The 12,294-nt window shown below is 44.2% G+C and overlaps 2 protein-coding genes across 3 annotated transcripts in view; one reads left to right on the top strand and one right to left on the bottom strand.

Annotated features, from left to right (window-relative positions):
- Window positions 1-11,798, bottom strand: part of LOC148162339 (uncharacterized) — a 41,415-nt gene extending 29,617 nt beyond the window's left edge. Inside the window, exons 1-3 of the mRNA XM_028092428.2 lie at window positions 11,588-11,798; window positions 10,965-11,356; window positions 9,683-9,819 (exon numbers count right to left, since the gene is read on the bottom strand). Of these exons, the coding sequence (XP_027948229.2) occupies window positions 9,683-9,819; window positions 10,965-11,356; window positions 11,588-11,798 (740 nt within the window). The remainder of the gene's footprint in view (window positions 1-9,682; window positions 9,820-10,964; window positions 11,357-11,587) is intronic.
- The window catches only part of CCDC92 (coiled-coil domain containing 92), a 30,705-nt gene continuing 29,527 nt past the window's right edge, over window positions 11,117-12,294 (top strand). Inside the window, exon 1 of one of the 2 annotated variants that reach the window (XM_028092425.2) lies at window positions 11,117-11,262. The gene's annotated coding sequence lies outside the window, so the exon portion shown is untranslated. The remainder of the gene's footprint in view (window positions 11,263-12,294) is intronic. The other variant, XM_028092426.2, reaches the window with a different exon arrangement.

Genomic DNA, 12,294 nt, shown 5'->3' with positions numbered 1-12,294 from the left:
TCGCCACATAACCCTTACACTCAGTCGGCCTGGAGAGCTCCTGTTCCTCCATAAGTACTAGTACTCTCATGGGCTCCATCTCAGCTCTCCTCTGCTCCCAATTTACATCCACCCCAGTTCAACCACCTAGACCACTGGTTCTCCCCGGGACTGTTCGAGAAAACCTTTTGAGGAGTGTAGGTTTTAACTATTCATAATGCCTCCAGAGGGCACTCAAACATTTGCTCAGAATCCTTCATGGCTATTTACACAAAGGTATTAGAACCTGAAGTGAATCTCACAGTGGATAATGACTACCTCTAATGAGATGCCAAGCATCGTAAGGACTTGTACAACCTGCAGGTTCCCTGTTTCTGTGAGCTGGGGGCTTATCACAAGGGTCTAATCCTATCATAACATGCCGTAATACTGAATATTGGTTAACTGGGAAACCTGACATGTTTGCTAGCCGATGCCCAAGTACTAGGAATTAGTGAAATACTCTTCAATCCTATCAACCTTAATCCTAAAATGTTTGAAATGGACATCTAAAAATAATTTGAAAGCCAGAGGGACATAATGGACTTTACTCACAGAAAAAAAGGGGTTCAGATTTTTTTATGAATTGTTTTATCATTTACCTAAAAGGCAGAATTTATAACCTTTGGGACAGAGGTTTGCTCTGGCCATAACAAGGGCCAAAAGCTCTGTCACAATACCATGGAAGGCACTGCAAAATAAGATGTGGAAATAAGCTATGATTATTTTATGAACTTACGGGATATGAAAAATAAATGAGCTCTAGAATAGCTTTACTTAATTTCTTATAACATATCAGGTGACATAAGAAACACTGCAAATTTCAGAGTTAGAATAAAGGCATAGAAATGCTTTAGTGCAATTGTAGTGCAAAACAATACAAAATTACTGCTTTTTAAAATTAAACTTTAAATGCTTCTGACACAACTCCAAAAATAAATTTTTTTAAAAAAATCCCTTTTCCTCCAATTTCTGTACAAATGATCACTGACCACAGCCATTTGTTATCCATCTCGTGAGTCTTCTTCTAGGATTAGTTGTGGTAATTCTTTAAACCTAGGTTAATGACTTCAATTTGCCAAACCTAGTTTCACTCCTTATCCCTTTATCGTAACTCTGAGCCATTTAAAATGACTGCTCTCGCCCAATTCTTGGAACTTCCTCCTCAGCTGCCAGGATTCTGCACTCTCACGAGTACCCTCTGTATGCAATGCCCAGCCAGCCCACCAGGCTCAGGTACGCAGCTAGGCAAATCTGCTCTGCTGGCCCTGCAACGGTGAACAGTGAATTCTCAGATTCGTTCTCCTGAGAATCTAGAATTGGGAAGTGGAAAGGCTAGGTCTGTGAACTGGCAGGGGTTACAGACTCAGGACAGCCAAGGCAGAGAGAGCGGCTGCACTGACTCCTGTCAACTTACCAGACACTAGTGGGCTCCAGCCAAGAAACCACCTTGAATGCCATGGAGACCTCCTCAGAAATCCCCCTTCACTTAAGCCATTTCAAATGGGTTTATTTCTTTCAACCACCAAATGGTCTCTGATTAAGACATCCTCTTTCCTATTTTGTAGGTACATTCTCTCCTATCTTTTCCTTTAATGTACACATGCTGCAGCTCTGCTTTGACCTTCTTCTCATCCTGCCCTACGTGTTCTCACCCATTCCCATCATGTGGCAAGCACACAGTGAATGATTCTACACTTCTGCCGTAGATTAAATGCTTGCACTGCCCCCCCATTCATATATTGAAACCCAATACCCAACGTGATGGTATTAGAAGCGGGGCCTTTGGAAGGTGATTGGCTCATGAGGGTGGAGCCCTCACAATGAGATTAGTGCCCTTTTATAAGAGGCCCCAGAGAGCTCCCTCACTCCTTCTGCCATGCAAGGACACAGGAAGATGGTCACCTATTAATGAGAAAGTGGGCGCTCAACCAGACACTGAACCTGCCAGACCTTGATCTTAGACCTCCAACCTCCAGAACTGTGAGAAATAAAGGTCTGCTGTTTTATCTACCCAAAATGTGGTAGTTTGTTTTAGCAGCCTGAATGGACTAGACAACTTCTCATGGTGAGGTGAGCACTTCCAGGTGAGTGCAGACACAGGCCACCACCCTATGTCCTGGCCTGCCTCTATGGGTAAGGGACCAGTTTGTAAACATCAACAGAAACCACTCCAGTCGGTCAGTGGTACCGACAACAGGAGCACTAACTCTTCAGAGAAATCACCACCTGTTCAGAGCGGCGGAGTCTAGTTCAAAAGACAATTACATTACCCAAAGTTAGGATCATGGAATCTTAAGTAACCCCACATAAAAGGCATCAACAGTCCAGTCTAAACAGACAGATTTTCCCTAATCCTAAACAACTTATAACTGTATAATTATACTCCAAAAAAATTTACCACATAGAAACACTGATTTTAATAATGGACTTGTGCACAGTGCTCAGTCATTCATATGACAAAGCATGTCTGCAGCAGCATAAAAGCCTCTTCAAAAAGAACTATACATCTGTCCTATAAGCCTTTTACACTCAGCATGTCCAAAACCCAATCTGTCATCTCCTCACCAAAGCCAACTACATTCCCAACTACAGGAAATGGGTCCACCAGGCCCTCAGCTGCCTGAGCCAGAAACCTGGTGATCAGCCACCCTCCTCCCTCTCATGAAGTCCTGTCTACTTTATCTCTTCAATACCTCCTGAATTTAGCCCCCTACCTACACTGTCTCAGCTCTAAATAGAGCCACTGTCATCTTCTCTGATAAAAGCCTCCAGTCTTGCCTCCCTCTAATCCACTATCCACTACAATGTAATCTTTCTAAAATGTAAAATGGGTTGCTATTACCCAGCTTAAAGTTCTTCAAAGGGTCCCATTAACTTTCAGTGTAATTTCCAAATTTATTCATGTGGTTTTTAAACTTTGAACAATGTTAGCTCCTACTTACCTCTCTTGGTTCGTCTCTCACCGCTGCCCACTTCAATTCTAGTTCCAGCCAAATAAACATCTTCAAACTCCCCAGGTCTTGTTTGCTACTATGCCTTGACTACCACCCTCTCCTCCCCACACTCCTTTTATCTCCAGGCTTTTACACTAACCGTTCCCTTTGTTTACCATCGGGGCTCACCTCAAACATCATTTTCTCTAGGAAGCATTCCTTGACTTCCACCCCTACACTCAAATTTGGATTATGTGCGATGTCTTTCCATGTGCTCCCAGAGCCCTTACATGTCCTGTAATGTAGCTCTTCTATCACATTTACTTGGATTTGTCGACCAAAGCATATGTTACTCCACGTCCACACCACCTACTGCAGGCCCACAATAACACTTAGAAAGGAAATGAATCCATTTGCCTTGATGATACCTCGCCTACACCTCATGCTCCCAGGTACCCTGAGCTCCACTCAGCTGACCCACAGGCAGGCTCCGCACGATAACCATACTCTTGATGCTTCTGCCTGTGGTCCATCGGGCTAAGCCCTCCTCATCCTGAAAGACTCCGTAAAATGCAACTTGTTCCATGACCAAATCTGTGTGTTCGAAACATAGCGAGTTAATAAGAAAAGAAATCCCATGGCCCATGTTTAAGTTTCTGCATTTATTCTAGATAGAAAATTAGAAATGAGAACTATTTTTATTGTGCATATTGCTAGAAGCAATTTTCCTCCAAATACTGAAAGCAGCAAAAATCACCCAAATTTATTCCAAATGCATCACTCAAAAATGTTTAGATATTAGTTTTTAGAGTACATTTTAGAGTATGCCTTAACATATGATATGGCTTACCTATTTCTAAAAGTGCACATACCTATTAACCGTACAGCTAACATATGTCCCATATATACTGTTAAAAGTAAATATTCCATTATAAGTGTAACACACATTTTAGAAAATATAAAAAAGTAAAAAAATTTAAATCACCATACCCTATCACCCAAAGTCCATAATTTTTTTTTCATCTAATTTCTTCTAGACACTTTTCCATCATAGGTTTTTGTGGAGGGTTACTGGGATTTTTGATTAAGTGTGAATCATGTCACATATGCAATTTTGTATTCTGATTTTCTCCCACTTAACACTGTCATAAGCATTTTAATACATTTTCTCCATAAACATTTTAATGGCTATATATTGTCCAGTGGACATACCATAATTTAATCATTCTGCAAATACACCCTAAAAAATAATTCTAGATTATACATCTTTTGTTCTCTCTGTATTTAAAAATATGCCTTTGACCAGTTCCTAGATGGCTGCTACATGAAGGAATATGAATACTTTTCAAGGCTCTTGATACATATGGCCAATGTAACGTAATAGTGTGACATTTTCCCCACATCCTCCTAAGTACTAGATAACTGTAACTTTTTAGTCTAAATGCAGGCCTTTATTAAATTGATAAGGGAGAAAATGTAACATTTTAAATACAAAAGTAAATACTCATTGTAAAAAAAAAAGAAACAAAGCAAAAACATGTGAAATAAAAAATCAGTCTCTCCTGTTTTCCCCTCAATAGTCACAAAAATCTAGACCTTTTTCTATTTTTATTCAGAACACACACATGCATGTTTTGGGTTTTTACCTTACAAAAAAAGTGGAATTAAACTTGTTTTGACTTAACAATATATTCCAGGCATCCATCCAAGCTATGTCAATGCATACAAACCTACCTCTTTTTTTTAAAAGCTACAATAACATTCCATAGTACACAGATACCAAAATTTATTTGTGGTTATCTTCCATTTTTTATTATAAATGATGCTACAACAGACTTTGCTCATACTAACTTGTGTTCTCTTGTGGGAATATTACAGATTCCTTGAGGAGTATCTGCTAGATCAAAGCATGTTTTTTAAAAATTTTTATAGGCTCTGCCAAATTGTTATTTGAAACAGTAGATCCAATTTTGTGTTCCCAACAATGTATTAGGTGCCTTTTTCTCCACACCCTTCACTATCTTAATTTTTGCATGATAGCCCCCACTGAAAAAATCTAGTTGTTTTAATTTTCATTTCCCTAATCAGAAGTGACATTGAATCCCTCCTCACTGCTTTGACTCTCACATCTTTCTGAGAACTACTCCTATTCTCCATTTCTTAATTGTGTCAATTCTGTTATTCTTTACCTCTTTATACACGTTACAAACTTTTTTCCCAATCTATCATCTTGTAATGTCTTTTGTCACAAAGAAATGTCAACTTTGACAATGATCAAATTTATCACTCCTTTCCTTATGATTTTGGGTCTTGGTCTTTCCTAAATGGTCTACAAAAAAAAATCATATTTGCCAACGTAATATATCCTCCAACACATTTCCCCTTATTTTCTTCTAATACCTTTACAGTTGTTTTTGTTTTTGAGTTAGTTCTTTGAGCCAAATAAAATTCATTTTGAATTTGGGGAAGTAAAATCTTTCCTCCCAAATAGTCATTTATCCCTACACAGTATACTGAACAATTAATTCTCAACTGTATCAAAATACCAACTTTATTCAACCCTAAATTCCTATACATAAATGGGTCTGTTACTGGATTCTACTTTGTTCCATGTAGCAATTTGTCTATCCTTGTGTTCACCATTTATATTAGTACAGCATTACAGTATGTCTTAATATCTGGTATTATCCTCTACCACTACTTTTCCATTGGAAAAATTTCTTGGCCATTCTAGCACATTTCCTCCTCCAGATGAATTTTAGAAGCAATTAACCAAGTGCCCAAAAATAATTCTCACTGGGATTTTATGTGAACTACATTAAAATTACAGTTTAATTTGTAGAATATTTCAATGTTTACAATGATGCTTTCCCCTCTAATAACATGTAATATCTGTCCATTTATTTAGGTTAGCTTTCAAATTGTTCAGGTAAAGGTTTTTCTTCATAAAGCTTTTCTGCATTTGTTTCATTTTTAAACATCTTCGAATTCTGTTGCTCTTGGGAATCAAATCTAAATTTTCTGGAGGAGTAATTACAAACTATTTGATTATTAGCTACAGTACACATCTTTCCACATGTTTAACAAATTATACTTCTATCCAGTGAACTGTCTGTCCACATCCTGTAACTTGTGTGGACTTTTCTTATTTTCCTCACTGATCTGAGTTCCTTACATGTTGAAGATATTAAGCCTTCACTTACGTTTGTCACAAATACTTTCCTACTTTGTGGTTTGGCTTCTAATCTTAGGGTTTTGTTTTTCCTCTCTTCTTAAAGAAATTTTAAATTTTTCTGTAGTCTAATACACTGATTTTTAAACTAATAACAGATCCGAGTACCCCAGAAGTGCCAGGACCTAGACCTCTTTCCCACACAACACCTGCACAGCAGGTATTACTTTCCTCACTTAGAAGATTCTAGTTCAGATCTATCTGATTGCAAAGTCTTTGCCCACCTCAACACACAAAACCCTCTCTTCCAGATGTTTAATATCTACTTCCACATTTTCTTTATGATTTAGGGGGCATTCATGCTGATTTATCATTTACTATATTCCCATACATATTTTTGGGGTGATTAGGCTCCAGAGACCTGTACAGATATTTTAAAGCCAGCATGACACTGTTTTGAATGGGGTTCTATAACACGTTTAGTATCAGACAGGATTTGTCCCATCTCATTTCTCATAATTCTGTCCAGTTCATCCCAAAATGGATAGCTCTATAATGTTTAAACATCATATCCAGGAACACGGCCTGTTTTCTCATTTAAGACATTCTTTCTTATCTTTCAGGATAGTTTATGGTGTCCTCCATGCAGAATGCACTTGTCTCGATAAAGCTGTACTTAACAAGTTTTATGTTTTTTTGCATTGTGATCAGAGCCTGTTTTTTGGTTGGTTTTTTCTTTTCCATTTTAGTTTCTGCCAGGTTATTTTTGATGTTCAGAAAGCTATGAATTTTATATATGCATTGTGTACCCAGTCACTTCCTCAATTTTTCTTTGTATAATAGTTTTTGTTGTTGTTGTTATTCTCATTTTTGTAGCCAATAGCATCTACATATACTTCCCTTCGTCTCATTTTGGATCCTTACCTCACTCTTATTTCATATTATTACTGCTTTAATAAAACTTACAAAAACCATGTTAAATAACTCCCCAGTTTTTAATTTGACTCTGATAACTTTCTGTTAAGTATAGTGTGGATAATTAGCTTAATATTTCTGTAGGCACAAAGAAGTGCCTACTTTTTAAAAATAAGAAACAAGGATTTTTTTCTAATCAAATATCTATTTTGTCCGTAGTTTAGGTGGCAGTTTGAATTCAACGTGAACTCCAAGGGAAAGATCACCTCTCTTCCAGACAGACTTCTGAAATGGCCTACCTAGTCTCCCCCACTTCCACTCCCCCCACACCACACCCCCACATTCTGCATGCAGCAGCTGGAGTGGCTTTTTAAAATGCAGATATGATTATGTCATTCCCCTGCTTCAAACCCAACCCTTGCAATGGTTTCCCATTTCACTCAGAATAAAATAAGACATCCTTAACCTGCCCTACAAGACCCTACATGATCTGGCCCCCTGCCTAGCCACACTTCCCTCTCACCCACCAGAATCTATCCACAAGTCATTCTTTCAGTTCCTGGAATGGGCAAAGCTCTCTCCCCCTTTAGGGCCTTCCCACATGCCATTCCCCTGCCTGGAAAATTATCCCCCATCACTCTACGCTAACGCCTACTCACCCTTCAGATCTCAGCTCAAATCTTATTTTTGCACAAAAAAAAAAAAAAAAAAGTCTTTCCCAGGCCACCTTTTCACAATCTAAAATTTGCTCCCCTTTTTATACTCTCTCATAACTGGTACTACTTAACTTTCCTAACAGATGCCGTTTGTGATTATATGTGCTGATGCAGGATTGATTGTTTCATTTGGGGTTCCCTCCACCCCCATAGATTATAACCTCTAGGAGAAGAGGGACAAATTGATTATGCTGGCCACACCACAAGCATTCATATATATTTGAATGAAATAAAAATACCTAAAAAACCCTTAATTGTATCTCTGACGTCTTAAAACAATACCCATCATATCATTCAATCAATATTTAAACTGTTAAAACTCTTTTTGATACTGCCTACAAATTCAATAAGAATACACTTTACCCCAAGGACATAACAGCTAACCTGAATCTGACGCTGCCACAGGAAAATACATATATAAATTATATCACTAGGAAATGTTTAAATACGAGAGTTTTGTTTTATGTAGCATTCATTTTGCTGATACTTTATTCACAATCAACTAATTTATAGGTCTTATTTTTTAAAGCACTAGGAAAAATGTGCTTTGTCAAATACTCTTTTAAGTCTAATGTATTAACAGTACTTGATAAAAATTATAGCAAAATCACAAACTAAAAAGCCTTCAAAGTTGGTGATCTCTATTATTCTGTAACAGACACACCTGGTCAAAAAAGTATGAATTACATTGCAAATAAAAAGTCCTTTTGGATCACAAAAGCTAGTAAGATCAACATTTATATACTACTTTACATTCTGCAAAAACACTTTCATATATGTCATATCGCTGAACTCTGTGGAGTAGACAGAGCAGGTATTATCCGCATTTATGGGAAAGAAAACTGAGGCTTAGAGTGATTGTCCTCCTCAAGGTCAAAGAACTGGAAAGTACTAGCATCATAATTACATTGGGGGAGGGGTAGAGGTCCCACATGTAAATTTCCTAACCAAAGAGAACTTCCATCCTAAAGGCCTGTGTCTGTAATTAGTGTAGATTTATGCTCCCTTCACTGAAATTTCATTTCACCAGAGAACCACCACCGAAAGAGCTGCTTTAAATATAAAGTTAAAATTTAAATTGCCACCAATCTGGGAAATAAACTATGGTATACCCCAACTATGGAACATGATGCAGCAGTTCTTCAAAGTGAGTTAAAGCATTACATGCTGAAACTGAAAAGTAAGAGTACACTAGTACTTGTTAAAACAAAGATAATAAAAGTACACACACGGGGAAAACATTTTAAAAGATCTAGAAAAATACACGTGGAACATATAATAGTTATCATCTCTGGAGACAGGGGTTGGTAGAGAAAGACTTCAGCCATGTCTGCGATGTTTTAATTCTTACAAAGAAAATATATTACTTTACCTATTTAAAACTAATTTTTAAAAATTTAAATTAACCTGCGGTTTGAACAAAAAGGTCATTTTTCTGCTCTAAAAGCTGTGCATCTATAAAGGATGTCGGGGCCTCTCTAAAAGACAAGACAAAATATATAAACAAAAAACGGTTCAATCCTGTTAAAACAATAAACCATCTAAGTGTCACAAAACGTTCCTCTAAATAAGCAGTAACTTAAATTATTTTTTAATACCTCGTCTCCTTTGTTGCCGTAAGACAACCAGTAAACAAACTAGCCCCTGGAAGAGTACAGAGCAGGCTCCTCCTAGAGAGGTTTAGTCGTTAGAGTTCGGCAAGGAAGGTTTCACAAAGGAGCCGAGTTTTGAGGGAAATGAGAGGTGACTTGGCAGAGAGATGCGGGAAGATTAATCCAGATGGGAAAATGTCTGGGAGGTGGATAAACTGAGTTAATCGGAAGCGGGGGACAGTAAGCAAACCGAAGTCAAGTCCTGAAAGAGGAGAGGATTCCTCTGGATGTGGGAGCTGAGAGGGAGCTCGGCTGCGCGGCCATCCAGTTTACCTGGGTGAGAATCCGGCCCGTGCTGTGGTCAAACAATGGAGGCGTCCGGCGGCAGCGGCGTTCTGCGCTGGGTGCGCGAAAGGTTCCTCATCACCTGAGAAGGATGCTCGGCGGGCTCTGCTGGGACGCAGGGCGCTCTAAAAAACACAACATCACACCATGCAGCCGGGCTTCTCCGCGGCACAGCCCGGCTCCCTGCTCCCACGGCGCGGCCATTACCGCCTCTCCGGGGACCCGCCTGGAAAAGCTCCAAGGCGCGGCTTCACGGGCTTCTGAAGCGGTTTCGCTCCCCCTTCCCTCGGCTCCAACAACAATGGAGCCCGGCTCGGGAGTCCGGCTCCCGCGGGGCCTCCGCCCGGCCTCGCCCCTGCCGCTGCCCATCCCTCGCCGCGCACCCGGCAGCCATCTGTGACCCCCGCGCCCCGCTCCCGGCGCTGCGGGCCCACGCCGGCCGGCCGAGGCCCGAAGCCAGGCTGCCCTCCGTGGGGCCTTGCCCGGTGGCCGCCGGGCAGCCCGGCTGCTGGGGGCCGCTCTGACCTTTCCCACCGACGCCCAGGGGCCGGCCCCGGCTCGAGGCCCATCCTGAGTGATGGGCTGTTTTTCTTTTCTTTAACCCACTCATCCTCCTTCCAACCCCGAGCCCGCTCCCCTTTCGCCCCCGCCCCCGCCTCGTTCCCGAAAAGAAATAGAGAGACTGCAGCCCGGCCGCCCGACAACTCACTCCAAGTGAGGGGTTGAAGCGCCCCAGGCCGCGGGCTCCGCGCACCCACCCTCCCTCTCCTCAAGGGACACCTCACAGGTGCGCCTCCCAGCCGCGCGCGCGCGCTCCGCACACCCAGACGCCTCCGGGGGACAGCGCGCGTGCGCACGCACGGGGCCGACGAGCCCCGGGGGAGCGGGGGCCGCACGCATGCGCGCCGTCAGGCCCTCGCCCCGGCACCCCCCCCCCCACCGCTCCCGCCCCCGTCGGCCGCCCGCGCGCGCCCTCCCCCCAATCCCAGGCTGGTCCCGGGTACCCGCCCCCCTCGCCAACCCCCAGCCCTGCGCGCGCGCTCCCGCGCGCCCTCTTGCTCCTCCTTCCCCGCCCCACCCGGGCCCGCGTTACCCTGGGCAACCGCAGTGCGGCCGCACCTGAGCTCTGCGCCTGCGTCCCACCGGCCAGACCCCCCCCCCCTTCCCCTTGGTCAGGTCCCGTGCCCCGCCACAGCTGGGCGGGGGGGGCATCGCCCCCTCAGCGAAGCGAGTATCGAGCGGCCTCCCCCGCCCTGCCCCGCAGACAGACCCGCCGCCGCCGCGCCGGCGCCTCAGCCGTCCGCCCTGTCCCCGCGGCCTGGCCTCGCCGCCCCGGCCCCCGCTCCCAGCGTGCACCGCGGCGAGCGCTCGGGTGGGAGCCGGCGAGATGCGTTCGGCGGGCGGCGCCCACTGACCTCCCTCGGCCGCCCGGCCGGGGCAGGGCCGGAGCCGGGAGCCAGCCCCGCCCGCCGCCCCGCCCATGGGCCGCCAGCCCCCGCAGCCGCCCGCCCGGAGGACCGCGCCGAGGGGGGGAGCCGCCTGAAGGACCGCGACGGCCGCGCCCGCAGGTGAGGCGGGGCCCGAGGTGTGACCGAGTCCAGCCCCGCTCACCTGGCCGTACCCCAGGGGAGGCTCTGCGGGCGCCGTGGGGGGCGGGGGCACCTGTCGGGACCCGAATTTATTTAGGTTGTTTTAAAAGCCCTTGCTGCAGGGGGAGGGGGTCCTCGCGTCTCACCCCCAGGGCTCGGCGGTGGGGAAGGGTGTCCCCTTGCGGAAACAACGGGGCGGGGGGGCACGAAAAGATGGAAAGGAGGGCAAAAGTGAGGCGCAGCGACCCCACGCCGGCTGCCTGCCCGGTTTTCCAGCCGGTTATGGGGAGGGGGATGCCGTTGCCAGGGCTCCAGTCCAGGTTGCGGACCGTCTGCACCGCGCACCCAAGCCAATCCGATGGGGCAGGAGCGGCCAGCTCAGGGGCTGCTCCGACCAGCCCCGGGGTGAGATGGTAGGGTGAGGGATCCGCATTGCAGGTGCACCTGGAGCGCCCGAGGGCCTGGCCCTGCTTTGTCTGGGATGCTGTGGGGGAGGCGGCCGTCTGAATCCACATCGCCTTTTTAAATGCGTTTTACCATCCTCTGGACGTTAGAGACCCTCCCTGATAACTTGCCTTGTCTCCTGTCTTGATAACCCTTTACGTAAGTACTCTACCCTACAGCCCTTTTCTGAAGCTTTGATGTAGGCTTTAGATGACCCTAAATAACGATTTGCTTGTAATTCATGAAATTGAGCATAATGCAAATATGCAGTAGAGCTCTAGGCTTGACTACAGAGCTGCGGTCTACTACAGTGAGTTACTCCAGTTTATCTAACTTACGTTTTCGTGCTGACCTGTATTGTTTAAATTCAAGCTTTGATATTTAGCAGTATGATCTATTCCAATAATTGAAAATGAGGTCACCTAAGAGGAAGTATAGCCGTGCTCCGAAATTTAGGTTGCGGTAATAGGTCTTATTACAAAATACAAGCTCCAAGGCTGTAGCGCTTTAATACATTACGCATTTTCAGAAACCTACCTGTAGGAGTGTTAAAGCTGGAATTGCTGG

This window comes from Eumetopias jubatus, unplaced genomic scaffold (genome assembly GCF_037043125.1).
Source record: "Eumetopias jubatus isolate StellerSeaLion01/CBP00866 unplaced genomic scaffold, mEumJub1_p1.0 scaffold_16, whole genome shotgun sequence".
In the NCBI taxonomy this organism is placed as follows: Eukaryota; Metazoa; Chordata; class Mammalia; order Carnivora; family Otariidae; genus Eumetopias; species Eumetopias jubatus.
The sequence above is the reverse complement of the archived record's forward strand: the minus strand, read 5'-3'. Positions and strand labels throughout refer to the sequence as shown.